The sequence below is a fragment of the Dicentrarchus labrax genome, unplaced genomic scaffold (genome assembly GCF_905237075.1).
Source record: "Dicentrarchus labrax unplaced genomic scaffold, dlabrax2021, whole genome shotgun sequence".
Taxonomy (NCBI): domain Eukaryota; kingdom Metazoa; phylum Chordata; class Actinopteri; family Moronidae; genus Dicentrarchus; species Dicentrarchus labrax.
The window spans coordinates 152,325-165,617 of NW_026136899.1; the positions used below are offsets into that span (position 1 = coordinate 152,325).

The window sequence follows — 13,293 nt, forward strand, 5'->3', positions numbered from 1 at the left end:
ATGAAAAAACAGGCCTTTTTTCTGTTTCTGTTTTCTAGTGATTTTATTTTTTGTTATATGAAATAGAAAATGAAAATCGAATAATTTTTTTAATTTCACTCATCCCTTTTTGACCATGAAAAAGAAAAACGCCTTGTATTTCAATTTTAATTTTTGTATTTTAAAACGAAAATCAAATAACCACTCGTTTTCTGTTTTTTAATACCCGTTTCTGAAAGGAAAATCCAATGACCAAAACATACACGGACCTAAGACCTAATCTGAACTTCTTAAATCTAATAATAATAATGAGAGGAACCAGTACTGGGACAAAGCAGAAGTTCACATCAACGTACACAAACCTGTATTGCAACAGCAGCAACATCTCTGTGCAACAGTCCAGATCATATATGGGTGTACTGACTCTCCTCACAGACACACATCATTTAAAACAAGATTATAATGATCTGCTCTCTCAGTCGGTTCAGCTGCAGCTCTGTGATCTCTCAGTAAATAATAATTAGTATTCAGTTAAGCCGTAGTATAAATAGTATTTGATATTTAAGTGTGTGAAAGGAAATGTGGGGGGATCCGGTTTAAAGGAGCTGATGCAGATATTGTGAGACTTAAAGCTGCAGTCAGTCTGTAGACTGATGTTTACACTGTATAGACAAAGCTAATGTTATTATACTGTGAGGACTGGACTAATCACCAGGCAGCAGAGACAGTTTATAGTTTGTATTAAATCTACAACGTTAATGTTAATATTGTTAAATTATGAAAGCTTTACCTGACTCCCTTCAGTTTTGATGATATGTATTTTAACCTAACTGCTGTTTCCTGTTTGTTCTTTTGTTTTCCTCACAGCAAACTCACAGTTGATTTGTTCACATCAACCAATCACAGCCCTGGCTGGTGATGATGTCATTCTACCATGTCACCTTGAACCTCCCATCAGTGTTTATGATGAGACAGTGGAGTGGACCAGACCTGGTTTAGACCCAAAGTACATCCATGTTCACCAGGATGGAAGATTTATGTTTGAAAATCAAAATCCATCTTATAATTTCCGGACAAGAGTGTTTGTGGATGAACTGATGACAGGAAACGTCTCCATGAAAATCTTCAAAGTGAAAGTTTCTGATACAGGAAGATACCAATGTGTCCTTCCCTCATTACAGAAGGAAGCTTCCATCCAGCTCATTGTTGGTAAGTCAGACTGGGTTTTATAAAGGCAGAACATTGACTGAGCTCAGTATTTTAATTAAAGGAACCAGTGGGGGCATTAACAGTGCACCTGTTAATGGGTGCCCCCTTAGATCTCAATGCGTCCAACTCCAACAATAATGGATGGAAAGACATGATTTTGCACGTCCTTTTCCACATTTTCTGGAAATTCGGTTAAACTTTGCTATACATTTGAATGGAAACCAAACAGTTTGAATTATAATTGAGAAACAAAATGTCCAATGATGCAACAGGAAGTCTAAAAACTATGTTTGCTTCCCTGCAGGATCTGATGTGTGAACTGGGGTGGCCAGACATTGGGGTAATTTATAAATGATAATTTATAAACTGTAAATTGGATTGTGAATCACCAGTGGAGCCAAATAATAATCCTAATTGACAATTGAGAGGTGCTCCATGTTTTTTGAATATGTTCACTGTTTGTTGTGTACACTTAGGGGTACTTTTTGCTGTACTTGTGTGAGCAACATGTCTAATCTTTAAAAGACTGCAGACACTCCTGCTGTGCAAAGCCTTCACTCAGCACATTACCAAACCAGATCCTATGCATATTCAACAAATTCAAACCATGTATTGTGTTAAAAACACACATTCAAAGACATGGCTCTGTAGCAACATATCTCAGGCTATGAGATTTACATATACCTGCATGCAAATCCTTTTATTCCCTTTTATTAATCTGCTCCATGATCCACAGCTCAACCGTAATTTTCTGCTGAATTTCTGCATGCTGGAAAATGTGTCAGGGCTTCAAACAGCAGCTGTCCCAACACAAGAAAGGAAATTACTGTGGAGACATAAATGAATACATAAATAGAACTGTGTGACAGAAGTTTTTCCCATTAATCTGTTAATTGTCACATGAACTATCTTGTTTACAGACTTGACAGTTACCATCTTTAACATACACAGAGAGACATCAACAATGGCATTTGCTGGTCTTCTCACTATTTGGGGGAGAACAGACAGAAAAGTTACATCCCCTTATAAAGTAGAAAAAAATCTGAATCCAACTACTGCCACTAAACAAAACACAAAGAAAAACTTTACTACAAAACAACTCCAAAACATACAATGGTGGCACCAACCAACTCTCAGGAAGGATTCTTATACTGAGGTCTTGCTTGAGGATTGACCAGCTTCATTCCTGGTTTACCAATCAGCAGCAAGGCCAGACTACCACAATACTGAATTTTAACCTCTGCGCGCAGTGCAGCTGTTATTAACTATATCTGCTCTGTGCGTGTGTGCAGGAGCTCAGCTCTGTCCACAGTGAACCACTGGACTGAGCTCCTGGTCAGAGGCGAGGCAGAGAGTGGTGGAGAGCTGCATATTCAGCCTGCGAGTACAAGTGCTACAAAAGCCCTGCAAACAAAAAGCAAGTTAGAGTTATTTATGAATGTACAGAAGAGGAAAATAAACATCCAGTAAAATACAGTTCATTCAGGTAACTAAAAGGCTTCACTGAAGCAACAAACACTGCACACACTTTCAAAGAGAGAAAGAAACTTCCTCCAGATAGCGACAAGAGATTACAGGAGAGTCCGTCAGGCTGTTTTATAGTTTTGATAATTAGTATAGTATAAGAAAACATTAATTTTACATATAAAACATTCTTAATGCAATTCAGCGACATTCACCTGTATTATAAAGCAAATACAAGTATTGAGTTAGGACTATGATATTAATTTAATGAAACTGAGGATCAGCAGATACTAATGTAAATGTTTGTATAAATCATCATTATCTTTTATAAAAGTTAATGTGTTTCTCCTAAAACCTTTACTGGCCAGTGTTATATACATTATACACACACATACATATACACGTCATTGTTCTATACATTATGTTATAATGTATAGAACAATGCAGTTAAACGACTGTACCCTCTCTGAAATAACAGACACATTGTAAAACCTACAGTATAACCCAATGTATTTTTCTGTTTGACTAATTAATAATAATAACATCTAAAACAACATTTTACTGGCTCAGATAAGCATGTATATTAGATTGTAATGTGCATGGAATAATGGAATTTTACTTACATTAAATATCTAGCATCAGTCTCCCTGCTCTCTAAATATCTACATTGACCAATAAAAAACCCTTATCAGTCGAACTCTAATACTGTAATGTAAAGATCCTCAATTAGGTTCAGTGTTCAGTGATTCTGTATCAGGAAGTGTAAATATGATGTTTGTCTCTACAGGAGAGTCTGATGTGATTGGCTCAGACAAACCAGTTACAGTAACAGTCGGTGATAACACCATCCTGCCATGTCACCTGGAGCCGCCATTTGATGTGAGGACTCTAACAGTGGAGTGGAAACGTGATGGAAGATTTGTGCACATCAGTGGACATGGGGAGGACTATTTAGATCTTCAAGATGAGAACTTCAGAGGTAGAACATCTCTCTTCCATGAAGAAAGGATCAGAGGAAACATTTCACTAAAACTGACCAACGTAACTGAACTGGATGCTGGAAATTACACCTGCTTTGTTCCCGGACTGCAAAGTCAGGTCAGGAGAGGCTTCATTAACCTCACTGTTGGTGAGTACAGCTAACATATTACACATTCAAAGGAAATAAGAGGAAATGTTCTATTTGTCACGTCTTAAAAGTTTTGTATTGATTGTCCTACAGAGCCAGTGGGAGGTCAGACTGGTGATATCAGTAAGTAAATATCTTATTTGTATCTCCATCAGCTGTCATCTCCTGTTGGTCTGAATGTTATCACATATATTTTTTTTTTTGCACATTTGATTTGATTTGATAACAAATAATGAACTCATTCATCATCTCAGAGCACACTGATAGAGGACTACTGAAAGGTCCAGTGTGTAACATTCAGGAGGATCTATTGTCACCACCATGTTTCTACAGTAGTCCAGAACACATTTGGAAGTTTTATTCACTTGTTTGCAATCTGTAACTTCACCACTAGATGGCACTGAATCCTCCACAGCAGTCCTTTAAATAACCCTGGATCCTCGTATTTCTGGAGAATATTCTCACTGATAATACTGTTTGTTTACTGTTGTGCAATGAAAGAGATTTTAACCAACAGACAGTTTTGGTGGGATGGACTCCAAGTACACATTGAGACCATGAACAGGAGAAGTGGCTGTGGAAATATTGTTGATGGATGTTATCTTGGAACAGTGAAGAACAAATCTCAACATCTTTCCTCTGTTCTTTCAGGTGGTGACACTGGTGCTATAATTGGCATTGTTGTTGGTGTCATTGCTGTCATTGTTGCAGTTGCTGCATTGTGGATGAATCGTAGAAAGATCAGTAAGTCAATTATCTTCTCTCTCTCCATTTTCTCCATTTAAAAAGACAGTTTACAGTTTTTCAGTCAGTCTTCAAACAACAGTGAACAGTGAAACAGGTTGTTCTTGCTGTAATGGTTCCTCCTGTTATACTGGACATTAAAGATCTCTTCCTAAAGTACTTTCAATGGAAGTGATGAGGGGAACAATCTACAGTCCTCCTTACATGGAAACATGTTTTCAGAAGTGTATCTAAAGCTAATATCAGCTAATATGTGTTTATAACTCCATCATTTATTTAGAAATCATTTATTGGGGGGTCTGCACCCTGCCTCTCATGTACAGTGTGTCTGAGCTTTCTCACTATCCTGCTGTCTGATTATGATGGTTGATCTGGGACAAGCTCCTTTACTTGTAGTTCCTCACTGTCAATAACAACAAGTGTCATCACTCCACTGCTGACTGACTCTGCTTGGGCTGATAAAATAATCGCCCTTTTCACATCCTATTCTCACTTTTCCTGCTTTATTCTTTGCTGATGATGCTACTCTGCTGCAGGAGACTGTGTTGAATGCTGCCATTTAATCATATTTTCCACAGAGCTTTAACCAAGTGGTTTTAATGTCTAAACTTAAACATGTGTTGATCAGAGCGATCAAAGAACAGAAAATGTTCATGGGACATTTTGGAAGGCACTGACTAATAACTGGTTTTGTGTCTAACAGCGACGGACTGTGCAAGACCAAACACGACAGGACACAACGGGCAGAACAGGGAAGGTAGTCAGGAGGACAATGCAGAAGACAATGCAGAGGACAATGTAGAGTACAATGCTGAAGACAATGCAGAGGACAATGCAGAGGACAGTGATGGGGGTAATGGCGAGAATATAGGTATGCTCAACTTAAGAAATGTCAGCTCGTAAGAAAGAAAAGCTTTTGTTCCATCCACATTTCATCAGGTGTTTTATGAGCTGTAATAATAATACTAATAATATTATTATTATCAATAATGATAATGATAATAATAGTAATACTAGTATTTTTGTTATTGTTGTTATTGTTTTGTGCAGTTTTGTTTTGGTGTTTTTGCGTCACGTTATCTTGTTTTACTGCCCTTGAAGGACTCTAGAATCCGTTTACTGTATATAAAATGTGTTTATTATAGAACCTTGTCATTTGGTCCAATATTCACAACCAACATTACAATTTGATTGAATTAGTATTAAGTAATTGTGTGTGTTTTTTGTGTGCAGTTAGCAATGTTTGAAGAAGCAAATACAGACAAGTTCAACCATTTCATCCAGAATGTTGATTCTTGATTAAAATGCAGCTGCAGGGAATTGTTCAGAAGTTCTTCCTGATGTGTTGATTAAATTTGACCAGAGGCGACAATAATAAGCTCTAAAAGACTTATTATTTTAAGGTGACTACACATATATTTTTTTATATTTGGGTTTTATATACATATTTATATGTTTATATATTTTTTTATATTTGAGTTTTATATACATATTTATATGTTTATATATATATATTTTTATGACTGTTCTGCTTTTTTGTGTGTTTTGCCTCATTTTATCTTGTGTTGCTGCCTTGTGATGAATCTGTTTTAAAACACATTGTACTACTAGACCTCATTTGATATAAAAGGTTTTTAACTTGTAATTTTGTTCTTATTTGGTCTGATATTTTGGGGAAGTGCAGAATCTTTAAGTTTATTTCAACTAACCAATTAATGTTCTACGACACTGAACTGAAAGAAGTAAATCAAAGTCAGTCTGAGTTTGTTAGAACTTCATTGTGTATAACTCTCAGTAATTAATAGTAGAATATTTAAAGGATATTAATGTTCATTTCTCAATGCACAAACAGAATGATGCTACCTGAACAACATGAAGCTGCAATAGTTAAATGTATTACTGTATGTGAGAGTGTACCACTGTAGCTCCAACCTTTACTTATACTGTCTCTTACTTTAAACCAAAACACCAATACATTGGATTTATCTTTATTTATTCTGTGTGCACATTTTTATTGGGCGTATACTTGTGATGGTGGCGCCATATCCTCCTTCACTGCCATCAGTAAAGGAGTGCGGACAGGTGGTCCAAAGTCCTGTGGTTTCAAGCAGCTGCAGTCAACCAGTTGATCCACTGCTGCCATAAGACTGAATGTCTTGATCCCAGCCACAGTTCTTTCAATGAGTTTGCTTCCGGTCTTTGCTGTCCATGTGGAAGATGAAGGTGTCTCTCTCCACATGCTTTTGGAGCCCTAAAGCTCTTTCCCCTGTGATCAGCTTTAATAGCAGGCTAGGTGAGAACATTTTCCAGATAAGCTGCTGTGATCTTTGTTTCTCTTGTAGAAGAGCTTTGGCTGTTTCAAAGCCTCTCTCTCTCTCTCTCTCTCTCTCTCTCTCTCTCTCTCTCTCTCTCTCTCTCTCTCTCTCTGCTGGCTTGTATTTAGTTGTCGAATGAACATTTCAGATATTTCACTTTGCCTTTGTACAATCTGTAGCGTGGAACTGTCACCAACTGCATGTGCAACCAGTTATTTTTGCTCTTGTGAGAGGTTTTATTTTCCATTCATGTTGTGGAGTTTTTCATCTTCATCTTTCTTGGCCTCTGCTTTCTACTGTAATGTATGTGAGTGAATTACTGATTGATCATTTGACCTGAACAGAAATCACACTGATGATGATGATGATGATGATGAACATGGGATGGGCATTGAAGTCAAACTTCTTCTCATGATATGTCTCAAGCACAAATTGTCTAATTTTGCTGCTTTTGTGTTTTCATTAATATTTGAATGTCTTTGTTTACTGAATTTGGAGCAGATGATGTCGGTAAAAACTCTGAGTTCAAAAACAATGAGCTTCAAAGTTGTTTATGTATAAGCAGCCACATTTGCATATTATTTTGACTATTTGTGGGATAGAAATTCTCATTGTAAAATAAAAGTGCTGTTTGATTGTGTTCAATTCACCTTTTACTTTGTTTGTGTTCTGCATGATTGAGAGTCACTCACAAGCTGGACCAATCAGAGCACACCTGGGACAAAGCATGCCTCTCTAAAGAGGGCAACATCAACTAAACATCAAGATCCATATTACATACATACATATTAAACTCCACACATCAGAGATTGAGTCAAATGGATTTAATTAATCACAAATCATCCATGAAAAAATATTATTATAAAATACATAGAAAAATAGTAATTGTTCTATAGTAGTGTTACTACAACAGGGCAGAATTTGTGCAGTATTTGCTTTCTGATCAAAGATAGAAGTGTTTTGGGATATGTGTCTTTAACAATGTCCAGATGTTTCACAGCTTAAAAAACTGATTATGTTTGTAAAAATATAACAAATTCTTTAAAGTGCTTTTTAAAAATGAGGTTGTACAGCGCTTCACAAGGTGGCAAAAACGAGCACAAATACAACAATAAAATACCAGCTCCGTCCCTACAGTTGTTTAAAAAATCCTGGTTCAGTCAGAGTTCATATCAAGAAGAACCTCTGAACAGTGCAGCTGCATTTTAATCCGTACAAAATCAACATTCACGTATAAAAGATTCGACAGAATACTTGGCCCCTCATTGTTGGAATTTCTGTAGGACGAGGTTTGTCGTCATTATGTGCATATTTCTTCCTAGTGTCAATGACAAACAGCGCCACCAGGAGGTCTTAGGCCCGAGCTACAGTTAACATTTGGACATTTTGACTCTAGGAGATTGTTAAAGACAGTTTGAGGAACAGCAGAGAGTTGAGAGCTTAATTGAACAAACACTGATGATTTAGACATGATATAAAACGATCCATCAACCAGGAGGTTTTACTGGAAGTACCTGATAAAAAATGTTTGAGTGCAATAAACGTTTGGCAGCTGGGTCAAAGAACCAAGAGTTAAGCTCAAGTATTTGTGTCACTGGTGTGTTTCTCATGGTGTTCAGACTCAGGACTGTTGTCAGCATCAGAGTAACAGTCCATCCATGTTTTTCCTGTTGTGTCCTCTCCAGTTTTGCCTTGCACACGTATCTGTACGACACAAAACAGATCATTAGTCAGCGCTTTCCAAAATGGCTCATGAGCTTTTTTCTGTTCTTTGACCTCTCCGGTCCACACAGGGTTACGTTTAATCAGGTACAACTACAGCAGCATTCAACACAATCTCCTGCAGCGGATGTTTAAAAGTTTGAAATCTGAGGCAGCAAAGAAAACCCTGGTGCCCTCTCAGATGCTAATCCTAACTCTAAGCTATTGCACCATGAATGCACCAGGATGTCAGCCTCTTAATTCAATACAATCTGTCCTCAAAACCCATTTAAGGGGAAAACTTTGGTGAAAAAACTGCACAGAAAAGTCACAAATCAGTTGGTACATAGAGAGGTTAAACTGAGATTGAAGGTGAACTCAGAGAAACATTCCTCTTCAGCAGGTTCATGTGAGAACAGCCTTCTAGTGTTTAAACAGGAGGAATGATTACAGCAAATGGAAACTGTTGCACTCTACATGTGGGGACTTTACTAATGCTTTAAGACAGATTTCAAAACTGTGAACCAAATATGAGAAAAAATTAAGAAAGAGGAAATGTGTGACTTACTGTTCTTCAGTAGAACAGGAATGTAAACGTAACCAGCATAAGTGCAAATGTAGGTCCCTGAAAGGACAGAGGAAAGATGTTAAGATTTGTTCTTGGCTTCTAAGATAACATCCATCCATTCTCCACTCCCCCTTCTCTGTCTGAGGGTCACAGTGTGCACTCGGAGAGGCTGTTTGTTACTTTGCACACTGGTATTAGTGTTTAAAATATTCTCTGAGAGTAAAAGTGCCATCTGTCCGTCAGGCGTGAAATCGGCGCCCAGCGTACTTTCTGGGGGCCTCCAGAGTGACTCCCTCACTGAAATCCTGCCTTGACGAGAGGACTGACATATTCTTTTCATTTTGACACTCAAACAGCGAGGTGACCTGTGGTTGTAAATGCCGTAGACAGGCAGGCGCTGTTTCAATTATTGCATGAAAATATTTTTTTAAGTTTATTTAAGTTAAGTGGTTAAAAATGAAATGTAAAATGCGTTTTTCATTTTCAAACATAATATGCAATATGTATTAATACTTTAATATATATGTTACAGTATAAAACAACTCAGACACTTTAATATACAAATTAATACTTTAATATATATATTTTCTGGCATTTTTCTGACATTTCTATACTTTACTTACACTTGGGTTCGCTTTGTTCTTGATCTGGTTGTCTGTACCAACTGCTGAGAAAAGACCAAAGTGATGAAGATGAGACAAATTATGAAGAATGTCACTACAAGCTTTTATTGTATCATTTTGCGTATATATATATATATTTTTTTTTTTTAACTCATCACAGTGTTAGCAGTATGATCTAAGCAGGCACGTGTTTCTCCTGTTTAAAAAAAAGTGGGTTGGTTTAACGAAGAGAAGAGTGACGGAGTGAGATATGGTGGATACCTGATGATCTTTAACACCTGACACCCTCCAGATTCAACAGAGTGTTATCTGCAGGTACAGAATATAACAGGATAGAGTAACAGCACTTTTATTTAACTTACCACGATCCTGCTGGTGCTTTGTCTCTGTGTCTGTGGACAAAAAAACAGAGCCAATCTCATCAGACTGTCCTGGGAAACAAACAATGCATTGTGACTTATTGTTGCAGCATTATGAAACACTTGCAACTGCTTGGCAACAGCTCATCTTTTAGTCGAATGAAGAGTGTGTAAGAGTTGAAATGATGGAATTTAATGATGCTGTGTTGGCTAGATACAAGAGAAATGTCATCAGACAGCTGCCTGTCTTATGAAGAATGTCACTACAAGCCTCTATTGTATCATTTTGTGGTTCAGGAGGAATGAGTTTGGGTGTTTTGATGTAAAAAATAAAGCTCAGCTAAAGGCTCTATGAGGCTGTACTTACAGGCACAGCAGTGGAAAACACAGAATGTCCCAAATATATAGATATATGATATATAAGCATATATATAATTCTAATTCAAAGTGTGTTTTAAGCAAACTCATGGGGACATTTATTAATGTTCAGAGACTGATGTTTATTTTTCTGTCTGATCACAAGGACAAAGGTTTATATGTGCTGTAATTAATTAAACTGACTTTAAATCAAAAGATATGATTATTGAATCTCTTTGAGTATATTACAGTAAATGGTTTTAATAGTTTTATCTGATACAACCCAAGCTTTTCCTCCTTCGTGTTCACCCTGAGCTGGGCTTTAACTATATTACACTAAATGATTACAGTAAAGTTTCATTTAAGTTTAATCATTCTGTTTTATCTGATTTAACTGGATTCATGTCTCTCGTGTTCCTTGTTTCAGCACTTTGTAAATTACTCTGTAATTGGACAATAACTTACTGGCAGAGCTTTAGACTGGGGTGGCATGATGTATGCATCTCAGCTTTCCACTAATTCCCACTTTGTGCAGTTCCAGCACTGTTTAAGGACCCCAGTATGCAGACATATTCAAATACCCAAACAAGCATACCAAGCAATGAAAGCAGGAGTTACACTGTACTGCTTACCAACGATGAGTTCAGTACTGCAGGAGATTCGTTCTCTTCCAGTTCCAACAGAGCAGCTGTACGTCCCAGCGTCAGTTTTACCCACTGAAGAGATCTTCACTGGAAGTTTCCCTTCCGACAGCTTCCCACTGCTGTCCAGAGATGCTCTGCCTTTGAATCGCTCTGCCTGGTTAGCAGAAAACCCCCGACTCCTGTAAACAAGGACGAGCTCGGACTCGTTGAATGTCCATTCAACTGTTTTGTGCGTCACATTGCGTCGAAGCTTCAAGTGGCAGTCCAAAGTGACGTCCTCTCCCACTGCTGCTACAACTGGGCTCGGCTGGCACGTCAACAGGTCCCTTTCTGTAACAAGACATAAAATAAAATAAGTGAGATATGGTGGATACCTGATGATCTTTAACACCTGACACCCTCCAGATTCAACAGAGTGATATCTGCAGGTACAGAATATAACAGGATAGAGTAACAGCACTTTTATTTAACTTACCACGATCCTGCTGGTGCTTTGTCTCTGTGTCTGTGGACAAAAAAACAGAGCCGATCTCATCAGACTGTCAGACTGTTTATGAAACACATTAAAACGGGGACTGCTTGGCAACAGCTCATCTTTTAGGCGAATGAAGAGTGTGTAAGAGTTGAAATGATGGAATTTAATGATGCTGTGTTGCCTAGATACGAGTGAAACGTCATCAGACAGCGCTACCACCTGTCTTGAGTCTCAACTCAAGAGCAACCGGGCTTGATAAGGTTGATGTGTTAGTAACAAACAACACATTGTGGAATGAAGAGCAAAGGACACAGGAGAGATATCTGCATGTACGTAATAAATTACCGTAAAGACAGCACTTCAGTTTTACTTACCACGACCAATTCTTGCCTCTGCCTTTGGCTTTGGCTCTGTGTCTGTGGAAGAAATACAAGATAAATAAAAATAAGAGATATGATATGGTGGATACCTGAGCCGACCTGGCAACCCTAAAGCTGTACTACACACTGTCAGGACTAAACAGGCCAATCTGAAGCAGCTGGTATCATTGGTTTATTTATGGAAGCGTAGAGCATTTACCAAAGAGGAAATATCACAACCTCTCTCATATTGATGAATTAATTCCAGAACTTCAGTTTAACACTACTTATACCTTAGCCTTAATTAATATAAAACCTTTTCTCATAATTACAAGCAAACGATGTCATGGTAATCGTCTGGTAATGATGATAAACTCGTAATTATCCTCTCTTTGGTAAATGCACTGCGCTTCCTTACTTTGATGGTTAGATGCTGGCATTGTGCTTAGTAAGAAAAGGAAAAGAAAAGAAAAGGTTAAATAAAATGTTATGGTATGTTTATTACTGAAAGCAATAAAATATAAGAAACAGTGGGTGGTGACGGCATTAATGGATAAATACAAAATAAATGATGTAACTTAATTCCAGCTAATTTGGTGGCGTATTAATTAAGGTATAACTGAATTAACATTCCTTTATTGATGATTAAGTATGAACTAATTAAATCGATCATTTGTTAACAGGGAGGAACAGGATGGATCCTGCATTACATTCAAGTATTAAACCATGAGTCATGCATTAGTTAATTATCATTTAAGTGGCCTGTATGATTTGGAGCTTTATTATAAAGCGTGTAAAGTGAGTTTATTCCATCGATTATTCCAGAAATAGTTTGGATCAGCAGGTTGAACCACATCGTACCTTTAGAGTCAGGCTACGCTCTCTAAAACAAAGAGAGAGACCAGATTGAGGAGATAAAGGGTCAATGATGTGGAACATTAAACCTTTTTTTAAAGAACCAAAGTGGAACAATGACAGCGTTGTTTTTCACTTAAAGGTGAACAGGCGTGTACCTGAAGGCCACAAACAGACATCAGAGGAAAAATAAACCACAGCATGACTCATTTTAATCAGTATGTGTATCAGTGGTCACAGTCAGGTTGTAATCTTATACAAAAGAGTTACACATGAGGTTTTAATCTGACATCTTTAAATATTAAAAACAAACACTGTCATCCACCATCCACTTTACGGTGGATGAGGCCTTGATGGGCCTTCCTGCGCCAAGAGAACTTTAACCCGGCAACAATCTGCAGAATAACTAATGAATCATTATCCTAAAGTAAAAACACAACATATAATTAAATGAAATTCAATGCAATTAAATATATAATATTGAATTGTATTGAATTAAATATAATGTAGGT

At 37.3% G+C, this 13,293-nt stretch overlaps 2 protein-coding genes and 1 long non-coding RNA gene across 6 annotated transcripts in view; 2 read left to right on the forward strand and 1 right to left on the reverse strand.

The window, feature by feature from the left end:
- LOC127360620 (myelin-oligodendrocyte glycoprotein) overlaps nucleotides 1–7,489 on the forward strand; it is a 96,479-nt gene extending 88,990 nt beyond the window's left edge. For 3 of the 4 annotated variants that reach the window (XR_007883845.1, XR_007883852.1, XR_007883851.1), the window contains exon 10: nucleotides 5,929–7,489. Coding sequence is in view for 1 of the 4 variants with exons in the window: in XM_051395061.1 (XP_051251021.1) it covers nucleotides 5,283–5,428 (146 nt within the window). In the remaining 3 variants the exon portion in view is untranslated. The other variant, XM_051395061.1, reaches the window with a different exon arrangement.
- The window catches only part of LOC127360629 (uncharacterized), a 38,232-nt gene that overhangs the window by 24,549 nt on the left and 390 nt on the right, over nucleotides 1–13,293 (reverse strand). The window contains exons 2-6 of the mRNA XM_051395086.1: nucleotides 12,930–12,939; nucleotides 12,788–12,800; nucleotides 11,942–11,983; nucleotides 11,568–11,597; nucleotides 11,081–11,422 (exon numbers count right to left, since the gene is read on the reverse strand). Coding sequence (XP_051251046.1) covers nucleotides 11,081–11,422; nucleotides 11,568–11,597; nucleotides 11,942–11,983; nucleotides 12,788–12,800; nucleotides 12,930–12,939 — 437 coding nt within the window. The remainder of the gene's footprint in view (nucleotides 1–11,080; nucleotides 11,423–11,567; nucleotides 11,598–11,941; nucleotides 11,984–12,787; nucleotides 12,801–12,929; nucleotides 12,940–13,293) is intronic.
- LOC127360628 (uncharacterized) lies at nucleotides 1,051–3,562 on the forward strand. Its single transcript, XR_007883854.1, has 3 exons — nucleotides 1,051–1,188; nucleotides 1,493–1,528; nucleotides 3,440–3,562. It is a non-coding gene; the product is annotated as an uncharacterized LOC127360628 (long non-coding RNA).